Genomic DNA, 15642 nt, shown 5'->3' with positions numbered 1-15642 from the left:
CAGCGTCACTGAATCGACATACTAACTCGCAGCTAAATATAGCCCGGTGCAGCCTGCATGCTTTCCCATCTGTCAGCAGCCCCAAAACACAGCGATCTGCCATTCACACCCGCCCCGCTCCAGCCACGTCCCCGTCCGCCAGCCCCGACTCATTGCAAGATGCTCTGAGCAGGACGGCTGGCGGCAGGAAATGCACCCACGCGCCCCATGACCCTTTTCCAGGACTCGCTGCAGCCCACTGTCATGCATGCGGAGAGAACCAGAGAGGGTGGTAACGGACATGAGTGCACTGTTGTCCTAACCTACTGGGAGCAAGTGCTGTTCTGTCACATGTTGCAATATATACTTTCTATTCCTTTAAAACTGCGGTATGATGACATGCAAATTAGTTTGAGATTATAGAGACAATGGCTGCGTGCGTTGGCAGATTCTTTTCATGTAGAAAGTGAAGTTCTTATTGTTGAATGTCTGAGATAAAAACATGAAAATTAAAAGTATAAAAATTCTGGATCCATAGATGCAATTGAATGTATGCATAAATTGATTACCAATCATACTGGTCAACTACTAAGGTTGGTGTATTTTGATAATGAAGAGTTTGTGTAAGATTTTAAGGGAAAAAAATCAGATTCCAGCCTCTTCAAAGTCAAAGTATGTTCTGGTTTCTGACTGTAAATTAATTATCTTTGGGTTTTGGACCAAAGTAGACATTTGAGGATAACATCATGAGCTTTGGGAGACGCATTTTATCATTTTGTATCGGTTTTTGATGAATCAAGAACGGGATTGACAGATTAATTGACAACGAAAATAAGTATTGGTTTACAGGACTATAATGTAATTGTGAGGCCAGTGAATATTTATAGCACTACAATTGTCATATTCACTTATACTGAGGTGGATCACACATGTATTGAATATGGAAAAGATGGAACTGTTTGTATTTTACACTGTCATAGTCTGATTTTTGAAGGCACTTGAGGACTTTTGGCACTTTCGGGGCAAGTAAAAGAAAGATGAAATATAATATTCATTGTAACAAGCTGAAAATATCTTCTTTTTTTCATCAGCTTTGCTCCCTTAGAATTAGTCCTTTATATATACAAACCAAACACCGTCTGTTAACCCCACAAACGTATTAAACCGCAAATGTAATAAAAATTTGCAGCTTTTAACATAATAAATCCCACAAATGTAATAACTCTCTCACAAACGTAATAACAGTTGCCTGCCACTAATGTAATACCTCATTTCCCACAAATGTAATAAATATTACTTTTATGGGGATTTATTATGTTTGTGGGACGGTAAAAATCTTCAGTTTCTAAAATTTTAATAACTTCCCACAAATGTATTAAATTAGTATATCACATACATTTAAGTAATGCACGCATGAATATTCATTCGTCTTTCTTTTTCTTCCCATTTATTCTTGTCCTTTGGGTTACTTGCCTTTTTAGAATGATCAAATGTTGCAGTTGCACCATATGGTACTAATTCCAGATTAATAGGTGTTTAATTACAAATAGAAGTGGAGGAACAAAACCGAATGGGCAGAAATCTTGTAAAGGTTTTATTATAAAAACTTCAGTATGTACTGGACATTATTTATTTTCATTAAGTATCATAGAAGCCTGCGTTTGAACCATGTAAGTAAAATGTCTGGATATGATTATAATAACAATGGAGAGGGTAGGAGCACACCGTGGGAAAATGAGGTATTATGTTTGTGGGAAAGTTATTACATTTGTGAGATTATTACGTTAAAAGCTGCAAAGTTTTATTATGTTTGTGGGGTTAACACGGTCCCAAAAAAGGACCTTCTGTATGTATGGCCAGGACTGTAGAGGAAGATGAGGCGACGGATACTCACTTGTTTGTAATTTGGAACCTCCCCACTAGATATCACTTAATCCTACACACTGAACCTGTCCATTCATGAACTCAACTCTTCATGCTGCATTTCAATCACATCAGTCTTAACAAATCAAATTAAAAGATGAGGTAAGATTTACACCTTTATTAAAATGTCAGTCCAAATTTCTTTAGAAAAAATATTTGAATCCATCCATATTCTGAACCCACTTTATCCCCACTAGCGTCACGGGAGGTTATTAGAGCTACCTATGGGCAAAAGTGGGGTACACCCTGGACGAGTCGCCAGTTCATCACAGGGCCAACATATAGAGACAAACAACCAATCAGTCTCACATTCACATCTATGGGCAATTTTAGGTTGACCATTTAATCTATCAGTGCATGTCTTTGGATGGTAGGAGAACATGCAAACTCCACACAGAAAGGTCCCTGGTTGGAATCTAACCCAGGACCTTCTTGCTGTGAGGTGACGGTGCTATCCACTGCATCACCATGTAATATTTAAATCATTAAAAACAAATGTGTAAGGAGTGAAACAACCATATGACTTGCTCGAAAAGTCCACTAATGCTTTATTATACTACAAGTGCACGTAATTTATGTGACAACAGACGAGCATTTCTTGCATTCAGAGTGGCATTATAAAACCTCTACTCTCTACATTATGCTCTATTCATTTTTTACTGTGTATTGTAGTAGGAGGGTAAACCAATATATAATCTTCTTTTGAGACAGTATGCATAATGAAACAGGTAGGAGGAGTGCACAGCGCCTCAGAATGCACTTATTTTGGGTATGTTCATTTGTAATGGCTTTATTCATCTCCTCGGTGTATATTTAATCAGGGCACTAAAAACTGAGGAATTGGCTAACTCTACACTGCAAGAAAGCCTGGGAGAAGGCAAGCATTGGCATTAAAGAGTTTTGCACTTAAAGGTTATACATTAGATGCTCTCTGGTAGCATTAGTTGTTACAAATGTGTAATACATACTGTGAATTCACATTGCAGTAGAATATAGATGTCTGTAGATTAGGATTATTAGAGTTGAGGTGAGGATCTGACACCTTGACAGGAGTCTCTTATCTTGACAGCTTTTACAGCTTTACAACCACCAGAAATCCCTTTTTAGGGCTTCGGGTAATTTGACAGCCTAATTGACACCATCTTGTCTGTAATGGCTGACCTGGGGCTGTGTTCTTTCAATTAAATCCTCCTCCTCCTTCACATCCTCCAATCTCTGTAGACACATGCTTTTATGCTGCTTTTTGTCAGACGCTGATGTTGAGCATCTGCCGGAGTGATGGATGTACCCAGCACATACTGTACTAATCACCTCTTTTAGACACAATGTAGACGTACAACTAATATACAACTTGATAACACCCAGACTGAAGTTCAGTACTCTATGTGCAAACTAGCTGATGCACAGAAGCTACAGCTCTGCAACAGAAGAGGATGTCATTAAAGATAACAGAACATAGTAAACTGCTAAAATAGGTTGTTTGTGTGCAGATAAAATGGTCAATTTTCATATTTTCAAAGCTTTAAAATCACTGTTTATGACCTGAATTTGACTTAAGTGTGGGTTCCAAAGTAAACAGTCAACAAATTTTGAAAGGAAAATGAGAACAGGTTAGGATGAATGTTTTAAGAGGCCACTCAGCCACTGTGTACATATTTACTCTCCTGCTTTTTGCCTCCATTTGAGGTTCTGCCTGAACCGAAGGCATCAAATAGTTTGAAAAAAGTCAGTCAACTTTATTATTTGTTCCCTCATCTTTGTTTCTTCCCACCTCACAGGCCCTGGATGGCTTCTTCTTCGTGGTAAATATGGAAGGTAACATCGTGTTCGTGTCAGAGAATGTGACCCAGTACCTACGCTACAACCAGGAGGAGCTGATGAACACCAGCGTCTACAGCGTGCTGCACGTCGGGGATCATGCCGAGTTCATCAAAAACCTGCTGCCCAAATCCCTCGGTTAGCCTCAAGCTTATTTTCCCTGCCAGCATTTGTTTTCCTCTTTTTTTTTTTTCCTCTCTTCCTATCAGTGTCTGTCTCACTCTGTCACCTGCATCCACTTCATTGTATTTTCTTGACTCTGTAGGTATGTTCTCTGTGCCGCATCACTCCCACCTCTGCTCAGAACTTAGCAGCTTTTCGTTTGCACCATATCTTTGCTTCCTCTGATCTTAACACCCTCGCTTTTCTTCCGTCTCCCAGTTTAGACAGATTTGTTGTACATGGCTGCCTGATAGTGGTGTCATCTTAATTATAATGCTAAAACGTTGAGTGTTATGTAATCTTAATACACACAGTTGGAGTCATGCAGAAAACCTATAGGTTCTTTATTTTCCTCTTTTGCTGATGCTCAGCCCAGGCATTTTCTCTCAGTCCTCCCTTCCTCCTCCCTTTTCAGCTAATTAACTTCCTTTTTCAGCTTCTCTCCCCTGTCAGCAGCATCGCTCCCTTCCTATATTCTCATCTCATGCCCTTCCTTCCCCTTCTCTACAATTTGTGTGTTACTCTCTCTCTCTTTCTGCTTCATGCTCACACCAAGTTCCCATTTTCACTCTCACATTTTGTATCACCCCACCCTGAAAATCTTTGTTTTGCTACTTTCATAAAAACAGGCCATGTATTTCTTTAGGAACGATTTTTGCCTCTTAAATTCCTCTAGTTATCAGCCTCTCGTTTCCCCTCTTTCGTTCAACATCCTACCTTTCTATCTCCTCTCTGCAAGAGGTGTTGGCAATGTATGTCAGTGCTCCCCATCAGGAGCTCTGCATAAGTCCCTTCTCCTCTTCGTCTCCTCTCCTGGTGCCTTAGATTGAGGTCTGAGTGCCCAGCCATCTGGGTAAGAGAGCAGCACAGAGAGAAGTACCCTGGAAACGATCAGTGGGCTGTGTCCCAGATACTGGGAGATTATCAATGCACTGAATGAGATCACAAACCAGATGGAGTGTGATGAGAGTTTGCTAGAGTGAGAGGAGTTGTGTATATGTGGCTGTACATGTCTGTTTTTCTGTCATGTTTCCGCGTGTATGTGTGTGCATGTACATGCATGTTTGCGCCTGTGGAAGTGTTGGAGAGAAGAAGAAAGATTGGCAATGGTGTTTTAGAGGACATGCATATGGAGGCCTGGCTGTGATGCATGGCTGTGGATAGATGGCAGAGGGCTCAGGGTTCCAACTGCTCATTATGACTGATCTCTACCCAGCAACTGCTCTCTCCTTTTTACACTTTTTCCGCCTTCATTCTCTCTGTCTTGCTCTCATTATGTCTTTCACTTGCAGTTTGGCTTGTTCTTCGCAGCTCCCAATATCCCTGTTTTGTTGTGCAGTTTTGGCAGCAGTAGATTTGTCAAATAAAATTCACAGGAGGCCGCATGGTAAATCTCCATTGTCCTTTTTTGCTGCTTTCTAGTGAATGGAGTCCCCTGGTCCAGCGAGGGTCCGAGGAGGAACAGTCATACATTCAACTGCCGAATGCTGGTCAATCCCCACAGCGACAGCCAGGACGAACAGCACGAGCACGAGCCTCAGCAGCAGAAATATGAGACCATGCAATGTTTTGCAGTTTCTGAACCCAAGTCCATCAAGGAGGAAGGAGATGGTATGAAAGTAGAGAATAAATGGGAGGGGAAGTCCAAACTGTGGGAGACCAAGAAAAATAATACACAGATGATATATTAGAGAGCTCTACTCTTTGCAGTAGTAGACTTTCAATGGATTCAAATAGGTACTCGATGTAGTGACTTTTTAAAGTATTTTGTTTTTCATGTTTTAACTTTTTTGGGATAGGAACCTCACTCTAGGAACAGTTAAAAAAGCTAACATGGACTCCCACAGATTGAAAACTCGTGCACGAACATTAGAGTTGTCATTTCCTGTACATTACCAATTATGTACAGATGTTCAAACGTACTTTTTTTTAAAACAACACATCATCACACACCTAATCCTGCTTATTGCTCAGTTACTTTGGTGAGTAACCATGTTCTGTGTCCAAACTACAGCTCAGGAGTTAATTAAAACAATCACTGAAAATGTAAATGTTTCCCTTTTGAAGCAACACTCAAACCTCTTTTTCTCCGTCTGGCTTTCTTTGTGCACCAGCTGCGTGCCAGCCATACTTTTGGCACTTACAGTCGCTAGGACCTAGGCCAGAGGTGTGTGAGGGTTTGCTTGTATGTGTGTGAGGCAATCCAGGATCAGTGGTTACAGTTGAGGGAATTTGTCCAGCCGTAGAGAGACGAAGGAAGGAAAGGGAGAGAGAGAGAAAGCAAGAGAATTTCGAGAGATTCACAGATCTAAGGGCCAGACCACCCAGGAGGCCTGTTTACAAGTCAAAATGAGGAATGTGTGTGTGTGCGTGTCAACCCTGGCATGCATTTCTTTGCCAGTAACATGTGTGTGACTATGGGCATTACTGGCAGAGGAAAGTTGGATGGTAGGCTTTTTGGGGTCACCCCAGCCCTGGACTCAGCAGTGTCATCAGTGTGTGTGTCTGTGTGTGTGTGTGTGTGTGTGCGTGTGTGCCAACTGCCATAATTGAGCGATGGTAATCTTTAATGTTGGCTACGGGAGGTGTCACCAGTGTGAGATGGCACTGTAGGTGAGACCAGCCAGAGACACATGCATGTGAGTGCAAGTATGTGCTCACACACAGGCATGCACACACCTTCCAAAGGTCACACTTCATCATTTCCCTTGCCAGCGATCGCTGCTCCTCCTTATGAAAGGAGCGGAGCCCTGATCCCCATGCTCATTAATAACTGTATTAATTATGCTGCTTGGGAATAACATGCATTTCATTTTCTTTCCCTCCCTCTGTCTCTATCATTTACACCCCCATCCTCCCCTCTCCTCCCCTCTCCCCTCCCCCATCCCCTTCATTTCTTATGTCTGCCTTTTCTTCGACACGTTCCCTCTGTCTACTCCTCCTTTCTCTCCATCCTTTTCTCTCTAGACTTTCAGTCGTGCCTGATCTGTGTGGCTCGCAGGGTACCCATGAAAGAAAGACCCATGCTTCCCACACATGAGAGCTTCACCACACGCCAAGACCTGCAAGGTATACAACCAGCAACACAGCCAGGAAATTTAAACTAATAACGCATATGACATAGTAAATCTGAATAAACTACATTTCCTCTGTACACAAATAAGCCAATTACTGTCCCCTAAGGTTGTAACAGTCATAATGATGATTTTAATTTGTGACTGTTTAGAAAGTTATTTTCACACATATATACATAGACAGCATATCCTTTTGCTGTAATGCTGCAGCCCCATTTGCTAACTAGTTTTGTTGGTCATTTATTAGCAGGGTTTTACCCTTCAGTCCAAACAATGTTGATCTCATGTAACCAACCTCTAAATTACATTACACTACAGTTGTGGTATTTGTACATTATTATATTCTTGGTAAAGGCCCCTAGGATTGAATGTGTCTGATGTACTTCAACACCTCTGTCTGCACTCTGGGAGGTAGACTACCTGTCTAAACACTGGCGCAGACAGTTGTCTGTGTTTCACCTAGTCTTTTATGTGCTGGTAGTATTTGTGTGTGCCATAGATCCACAAACACACACACACAATTCTGACATAGTGATTTACTGTTGTCTACCACCCAGACATTTTTAGTTGTGCATATACTGCATGCCTTTTGTTTTTCTGCCTGTGTTTCAGGGTAATAAATAAATAATAAAGTCTGCACTTCATTATTTTCCTGATTGAGTCATAAAATTGTGAATCTTCTATTAGCTGTTGTGAGTGTTGTACTGTAAATAGTTCCTTTATGAGTGGCAAGTTTTCAGTTTGGTTTCAGTTCCTATCACTGTCAGTCACTCAGTAGTCTGTTTTTTAGCTCTTTCAGTGTATCACTATTTGCATTTAAGTTTCACTCCAATGCTGGACAACTGTTGCATTACTTTGTGTGTTTTTACACATTTTTGATTTGTTTTAAAGCTTAGAAGTCGGATATTAAAGGTGGGAAGGTATTTAATTTGGTCTGGGACAGAATGAATGACTGTATTCAAGAAACTGTCAATTCAGAGGTCTGTAATCAATACACTTAAATCTTTCTGTCCTTTATTGTTCTTTCACCAGTGTTTTGAATAATTAGACATTAAAATCACTTCATTTCTACATGGTCAGATTTTTTAACTCTCATAAAAAAATGTTGATTTTAATTATTTAAAGGCACTTACCATTGCATTTTATTATGATCATATATTCATGTCAAAATGTGTCTGCTAGTAAAAATGTAAAAATATCCTTTGTTGCTGTTTATCTAATCCACCAGCCCTTTACCTGGAAAAGTAAATACCTGAGATGAGGGGACACCTGCAGCATGCAATAACTTGTGATAAACAAACTTTACAGTCACCACCAAATCAGCAATAATAGCCTATAATGAGGGTTGATGATGGTGGACTGTGGGTTTTTTCTGATTGATGCTGACAATTTTTTCCACACTGAAATTCAGTCAGTCTTTAATAATATGTTCATCCTGCTTATCAATAACATGATAACCATGGAAATCCAATTTTTTTTCAGTACTACTACTAGAAATGATTTGTCTATGGGAAATATTTCCATTGTGGAAAAGCCTTCAGGCCATGCTATCAGGCATCAGCTAACCTTCACCACACACAGTACTAAAGTAATCAAATATGTGCCTCAGATGTGTGCAGATACCCTGATATAAGTGGCACTGAATCTCAATAAGCTCAGCTGGTGTAGGTTTATGCTTTTCTATAGACATCATTACATAATTGTAGGACCTCCTTAATCTGCTTCCCCTTGGTTTGCTATGTTTAGGTAAGATAACATCCCTGGATACCAGTCTGCTACGGGCATCCATGAAGCCGGGCTGGGAGGACCTGGTGAGGCGCTGTATCCAGCGGTTCCACCTGCAGAATGATGGGGAGATGTCTTTTGCCAAGAGACACCAGCAGGAAGGTAATACCAGTAATTGCAACTGATCTGTAAATATCACATTAATGTCGTTGCAGATAAAAGTGGCTTAAATTTCACAAAGATAATAACTCCCATATTTTGTTTGTGTCATGAAATGAATCATTAAAACCAAAAGTAACTGATTGACTTGACACTTCCTGTGTATGTGTCCTCAGTGCTGCGTCATGGACAGGCATTCAGCCCCATCTACCGTTTTTCCCTTTCTGACGGAACCATCGTCTCAGCCCACACAAAAAGCAAACTGGTGCGCTCACCTGCCACTAATGAACCTCAGCTCTACATGTCCCTGCACATTCTTCAGAGGTATGTCTCACTACCTACACCTGTGTCAGAAAGACACAGGTCTGCTGTGTGAAGTTGCATATTTAGCATTTTGCATGTTTTAGCCTGTTGGTGCCCTCCAGCGCAACCTGATGGATTTTTACATAGTATGTGGAGTGGGTACAATGCAAAACCATCTCAGCAGCATTGCAGGTCTTGAGGGACAGGAACATGATAAAATGAGTTTGTTTTTTTAAAGTTGGGTTCACCAAAGCTCCAGAAAGTAAAACTAATACACCTTTGCCTATACATTGCATAAGTACATTAATAAGTGCATTAGTATATACTATATTTCACCAGTGCTGAAAAAATTAAGATTGAAAGCACTGAAAAGAAATGGAAAGCACAGACAAAATTGTAGTGGAAATATTAGAAAGTGTTCTGGATAAACAAAAAGATATTGCTGTGGGAGTCTGTAGAAAAAATATATTTGAAAACTGGGAAAAAAAATTAAAACTGCTTTATGACCTCTGTGTGTGCTTTTAACCTCTAGGGAACAGACAGTTTGTGGAATGGGCCAGGACATGGGTCCTGGCAGTCAGGCCACAGGGATGGCTCCCAAACCAATGAACTCCTCCACTCCCTCAATGACACCTCCAACCCCAGGCAGTTTGCCTGGTTCAGGGCCTCAGGGCCAAGACACTACCATCAGCAGCAACAGCACGCCTTTTTCCCCTCCTGGCCCAGCTGGACCCAGAGAACCAGCTGCCATGGGGGGCCACATGCAGGGCTATCGTTTTGGCTGCCCCCCTCCACACAACCACACTGGGGGCATGCAGCCACCGCAGCAGGGCCCTAACTGGAGGATGAACAGCCCCTCCCGTGCCAGCCCCAGCCCTGCCGGGGGACCCCATCCACCTCAGCAGAACTCAATGCTGTCTCCCAGGCACCGTGGTAGTCCTGGGGGCGCAGGCAGCCCTCGTGTAGCAGGAGGCCTACACTCACCCTCCCCAGTGGGGATGTGTGGTGGAGGGCCTGGAGGTGCAGGTAGCAGCAACAGTACCACCACCCACGCTAACAGCTACACAAGCAGTTCATTGTCAGCTCTGCAGGCCCTTAGTGAGTGCCATGGTGTAGGACATGGACATGGGACCCCTCATGCTCACACACTGGGCTCTCCAGACCGGAAGATAAGCTCCCCCGCTGGGGTCACGCCAGGGTCAGGAGGAAACACACATCTAATGTCAAAACTTGGAGGAGGCAGCGGTGCTGCTGCTGGTACAGGAGACTCATTTGGCCATCACACAGAAGTTGGCCCTGGGCACACCCAGGGCCAGACTGAGAGCAGTCTAGCTGAGCCAAAAGAGGAGAGAGAGGTACCGCCTGAGGGCCACGATGCTCACAACCGTCTCCATGACAACAAGGGTCACACCAAGCTACTGCAACTGCTCACCACCAAGCCCGAGCCTCTTGAGACACCTTTGTCCCCCAGCACGGGAGAAGGCAAGGACCAGGCCGGGGCAGGGGTCAGAGGGGCCCACACGGGTGGGAACACTCATGCCACATCCCTTAAGGAAAAACATAAGATACTCCACCAACTGCTTCAGAACAGTACATCTCCTGTAGACCTGGCCAAACTCACCGCAGAGGCTACAGGGAAGGAGCTGGGTCAGGACCAAACCCAGGGTGGTGGCAGTACTGCAGCTGGAGCAGAAATTGCTCCTAAGCAAGAGCCATTGAGCCCAAAGAAAAAGGACAATGCCCTGCTACGCTACCTACTGGATAAGGATGACACTGTACTGAAGGACAAGGTTCCTAAGCTGGAGCCTGGGGAGATAAAGGTCGAAGGGAAACATCCCCTTGTAAAGGCAGAGAAACAAGACGCAGGATATGACCGAGCTGAACAGGTCAGTTTTTCACATGGTTTTCCTTTTTTCTTTTTTTTTTCCTATGCACCATAAAATGGGAATATTGAACACTTTAATCTCTTCTTTTGTGGTTTGAAATTAGGCTATTGACCACATCCTTTGTCTCTTTCTCATGATAAATTAACTCAAGCTGCTCCCAATACTGATTTGGTAACCTCCTTCTCTTTAGCCTGTTGCAAAACTTTGTTGCCCTGTTCTGCTCCACTTGCCTCTTCACTCTGTGTGATCTGGGTTAGATAGCAGATGTTGGTTCCTCTAAGTCCCATGTCCACAAAGGATGCTACAGCTAAACACACAAACAGACAGGCAGGGTAGAAAGCATTCGTAACATATACAGCCACACTCAGATTGAAAGTTGAGTCTTCTCATAACATGTAAGATATTTTTTTAGTGGTTGACGAATGTGGAATTTTTAATTTCCAGTGCTGATTAATTTAGACTAATAGTGTGGTGTGTGTGTTTTATCCCCATTTGATGATTTACATTTAAATAATGATAACAAATGGGAAACAAACTCGCTGAAGTTGAAAATTGATTTAACGCTGTAATGTCTTTATTGTCTCTGTTTACTTAAGTAGATCAGTTCCGCGCTCTGTCTCCAATGCAGTTATTTTAAATGTAACGAATGGGGAGAGCTGTCATTATTAAATGACCACCACACTGTCAAGGCTGCTTGCCACAGTCTGCATTCAGTTTTTTACCAAGCTCGTAAAATAATCTGTTGCTAGTGCCAGCAGTTGGTCACTGCTGATTATCTGAAAATGGCAAGATTAATTGCTCTATCAATAATATTATGCATGTTGTATGTCTTCATGCACATGAACACATCTGGTCTTTTAACTGCCTATATGCTGGCAGCTGAAGTTGAGGGAAGCTATCCTCCAGCTTCAAACAACTGTGACATTTGGAAGGAGCCCCTGTGGTTCTCTAGCCATTTGATCCTGGTTGCATTTGGCCAGAATCCTCAGGTTTGGCAGTGAGCTCAGGTCAGGCCTGGCACTCAAAGAGAAAAGGGGATAGAAGAATAAAAAGGGAATGAGCAGGGAAAGTGTAGCTGCTTAAACTCAAACTTTCCTTGTAGCAGAGGTTTTACCAAGGCAGTGTTATGTTGTGGAAGGTGCCGATCCATTAAAGCAAGACAGAAAAGCAGCATTTGGCAAGACTCATTTACAGGAAATCTGTGGTTCAGAATTAAGTCTGCAAATGTAATTGTATTCCACATCACTGCTTGAGGACAGAATAACAGAATAAATTTACAAGCAAGCATCACACACTTTGCGCAAGACTAATCAAGTAGTTAAGGTTATATAAATGATCTTGAAAACTTGAGTTACATCAGATAAAAACCGCATTTATTGTAAGCGCATGTTCACTGTTTTATAAAACTGTAAAGCAGTCTTCAACCGCATTGAATCTGTGGTGGTGGGAGGGTATAAAATAAATGCACTGATTGACCCTCATGTAGATTCACCCACCTTCAGTTTGTCTGTCCTTAAAGACACTGTTAGAACTATTACTGGAACATTTCTATCCAAACGTTTCCCTTGTAGACAGAGAAGCGAAGCCAGAGAATGTCATTGAGCTATGCATGATAAGGGTATATGTGCATGATAGGGGTATATGTGCATGATACGCTCGTCCACTTGGGTACATATGAAGAAGAGAAAAAGGTGATTGGATGGATAATAAGAGCTGCTGTTGAACTGAACAAAGAAAGAGAGATGAGAGAGGCGTAGATACCCCCAGGAGAGCCCAGCCTCGGCAGGCAGAGTGAAAATGATGAGCCATATGCTCCTGCATGTCCTCTCTGCTACCATGGAGATAGAGGGGAGAGGGAGTGGTGTGCTTGTAGGAGAAGCAACATACAAGAAACAATAGCGTGAAATAAAAATGTCTACACGTACTGATGCAGAGGACTTTGTTTTTCTGTAAGTGCTTATTATGGAATGAAACAAGAGTGTGAAGCGGTTAATTTGGGCTTTTTTTTTTTAAACGTACCCAGTCAATTCAAAGGTTTTCCAACACAAGAGACATTAAAGCAAACATATCTCAAGTAAAGTTTAATTGTCAAAGCATACCCTAGGTATTTGTTAAGAATGAACTAAGCCGCGGCTTCATTAGAGCATCACATTTGTTGTGAGTGGGTTTCTCTCCCTCACTGGCAAATTGCTGCTTAGCCATGTGTGAAGGCTGACTGTACTAGTTAAAAAGTCCACTCATCCTCCTCTCTACTAACCTCGCCCACTGTTTTTGGCCGCCTCTATCGCTCTCCCCCTCTGCTTCTCCTCATGGTTGTTTGAGGGCTGAATTATTGATGGCTCAAGCTGAGCTAAATGAGAAATCAGAGCAAAGAGTGGCTGAGGGTTGATGAAACTATAGGTATGGTTCATTTGTCCAATAAGTGTATGAGATATATGGCGGGGTACTGAAAATAAGTTCTTTGCAGTTTACCACTAACCTGTTGGCATTAGAGCTGTACTCATATTTACTGCTTGTAAATATTAATGCGCTGTATTTTCCCTAATGCAGAACAGAAACTCTTAACTTTTGTTTTAGTTGTAATGAAGTTGGTGTTTTATCCTCCCTCCACCACATTGACCACTAGAACATGAGGTCCTGATTATCACCTCAGTTATATTTGTCAAATTAAGCAACTGAAATAAATGGGAAATACGAAACTAAGCAGACATTGATATCTGGAAATATCATAACTCGGTGTTCAGGATTTCAACATACAGTCGTGGAAGAAATTGTTAGACCACCCTTGTTTTTTTTCAATTTCTTGTTCATTTTAATGTCTGGTACAACTAAAGGCACATTTGTTTGGACAAATATAATAACAACAAAAATAGCTCATAAGAGTTTAATTTCAGAGCTGATATCTATCCATTTCCATGGTTTTCTTGATAATAACCAAAATCACTTAAGTTTTTACATCAATAGCTATGGCATTGTACTGCCAAAAACAGTGCTTTTAGTCATTCCATTTTTTCTTTTCTGTCTGTTTTAGTCACATGATACACACAGGAGTGAGTACTTGATTGCATAACCATTGTTTTTGATGACTTTTGGTGGTCTTATCATTTTTTCCATGACTAGATCCCTTTATGACCATAAACATGTGTAAGCAGGTCAAGAAAATAATGAATGAATTTATCACATCCAAAACGGCACCAGCAGTGGTTTATGTCCCTGTTGGTTCCATTAGTGTAACTGTCCCTCTAACCTTTTTTAGATCCAATAAATGCCATGTCAGGCTGTATGCCATAACACATTATGTTCATGTGTGCTACTTGTGCATCCTATTAGCTCGGAGGATGTGCAAATGTGTGGGGGGTTGTTTAAGAATTATTAGATATTAGACCTTGGCAACAAAACTCCAACAACACAAATTGATGTAATTTATGATCAAGATAAATATCATTATTGCAATATGCATTTTTTGTTACATTATCATCTGAAATACTTGTACTTTATGCACTACTTGCAGATTTTTTTTGTAAATGCTCCACTGTTGAGTAAATTTTTGTAACTTTCACTTTGGGCCAAAATTTGAGATATCATGATTGTGATAATTATTGATAAAGACGGATGTCAATGTTATATCATAGTATTTTAACTATATGGCCATCCCAAATGACATCATTACTCCTGCATCATTGTAAGTTTCAATTATATTTTAGTGCTTTGTAATAGTATTTGATTCCATCCATTCAGGAATATAACAGTCATTTGTTTATTTTGTTCAGATGCAAATAATTTGTGTAAAGACAAAATTAGTTATTGCAAATTTCAGAGGATGGGATTGAAGTTATTTCACAGTTAATAGCAGCAGGAAACAGGCAGTACTCACTGCCACAGTTCTTGCATGGCAATTAATCTTCAAATATTGCTGTGCATACAGATTCCAATTAAAGTTGCAGCCATCCTTGTGACTTCAAAAATTGCCATTTCAGCTCTGTCAGAGGGGGGATAGATTTTGCTGAGTTGGTTTTGTCAACATGATTCTGGTGTAAAGGGCTTTTCCTTTTTGCCTTACTTAACTTTTTTTTTTTTATTTACCCACCCTATTTTCAGTTCCCTTAAATGTCCTTGATGGAGTAGGTCATGATGGCAACAGGGTCCCACTGTCCTCAAGTCCACACTGACATAAAGCGACAGACACATGTCAAATTAGAAAATGTGTTAATGTAGGATTGGTGATTTTATTGGGTAATAATGACTGCAGGATTTCAAAACATGTGGAGAGGTGATTAGGCTAAGTTGAGACCCAAATAAATTCAAGCCTAAAAGCAATAACAAACAGGCTCTGACATGTTTATAAATGAGGTAGAGGGACTTGTGTTTGTGTGGGATCACTAGAAGGTCAGTGATTTTCTACAAATTAGAATGTATATTCCCTAACAGACATTCAGCTCTACAAATCCACGCAGTTAAAACCAAGTACAGTATAGTGGCCCTAAGATGCAGGAAAGGAGGATGTGGATTACATTACATGCACTGACATGCACTGAAAGAAGAGAGTAACAGGGATTGATAGAAATAGGACCCATTAAGTGTAAAAGCAACTAGAGAAGTGAAGAGAATAGAAA

General features: G+C 41.3%; 1 protein-coding gene across 1 annotated transcript in view; it reads left to right on the top strand.

Moving 5' to 3' along the window:
- ncoa2 (nuclear receptor coactivator 2) overlaps nt 1–15642 on the top strand; it is a 59569-nt gene that overhangs the window by 29260 nt on the left and 14667 nt on the right. The window contains 6 exon segments of the mRNA XM_030122988.1: nt 3681–3858; nt 5305–5493; nt 6850–6951; nt 8703–8843; nt 9017–9164; nt 9676–11029. Coding sequence (XP_029978848.1) covers nt 3681–3858; nt 5305–5493; nt 6850–6951; nt 8703–8843; nt 9017–9164; nt 9676–11029 — 2112 coding nt within the window.

This window comes from Sphaeramia orbicularis, chromosome 20 (genome assembly GCF_902148855.1).
Source record: "Sphaeramia orbicularis chromosome 20, fSphaOr1.1, whole genome shotgun sequence".
Lineage (NCBI taxonomy): Eukaryota > Metazoa > Chordata > Actinopteri > Kurtiformes > Apogonidae > Sphaeramia > Sphaeramia orbicularis.
Note: the sequence above shows the minus strand (reverse complement) of the source record. Positions and strands in the feature narration are given on the sequence as shown.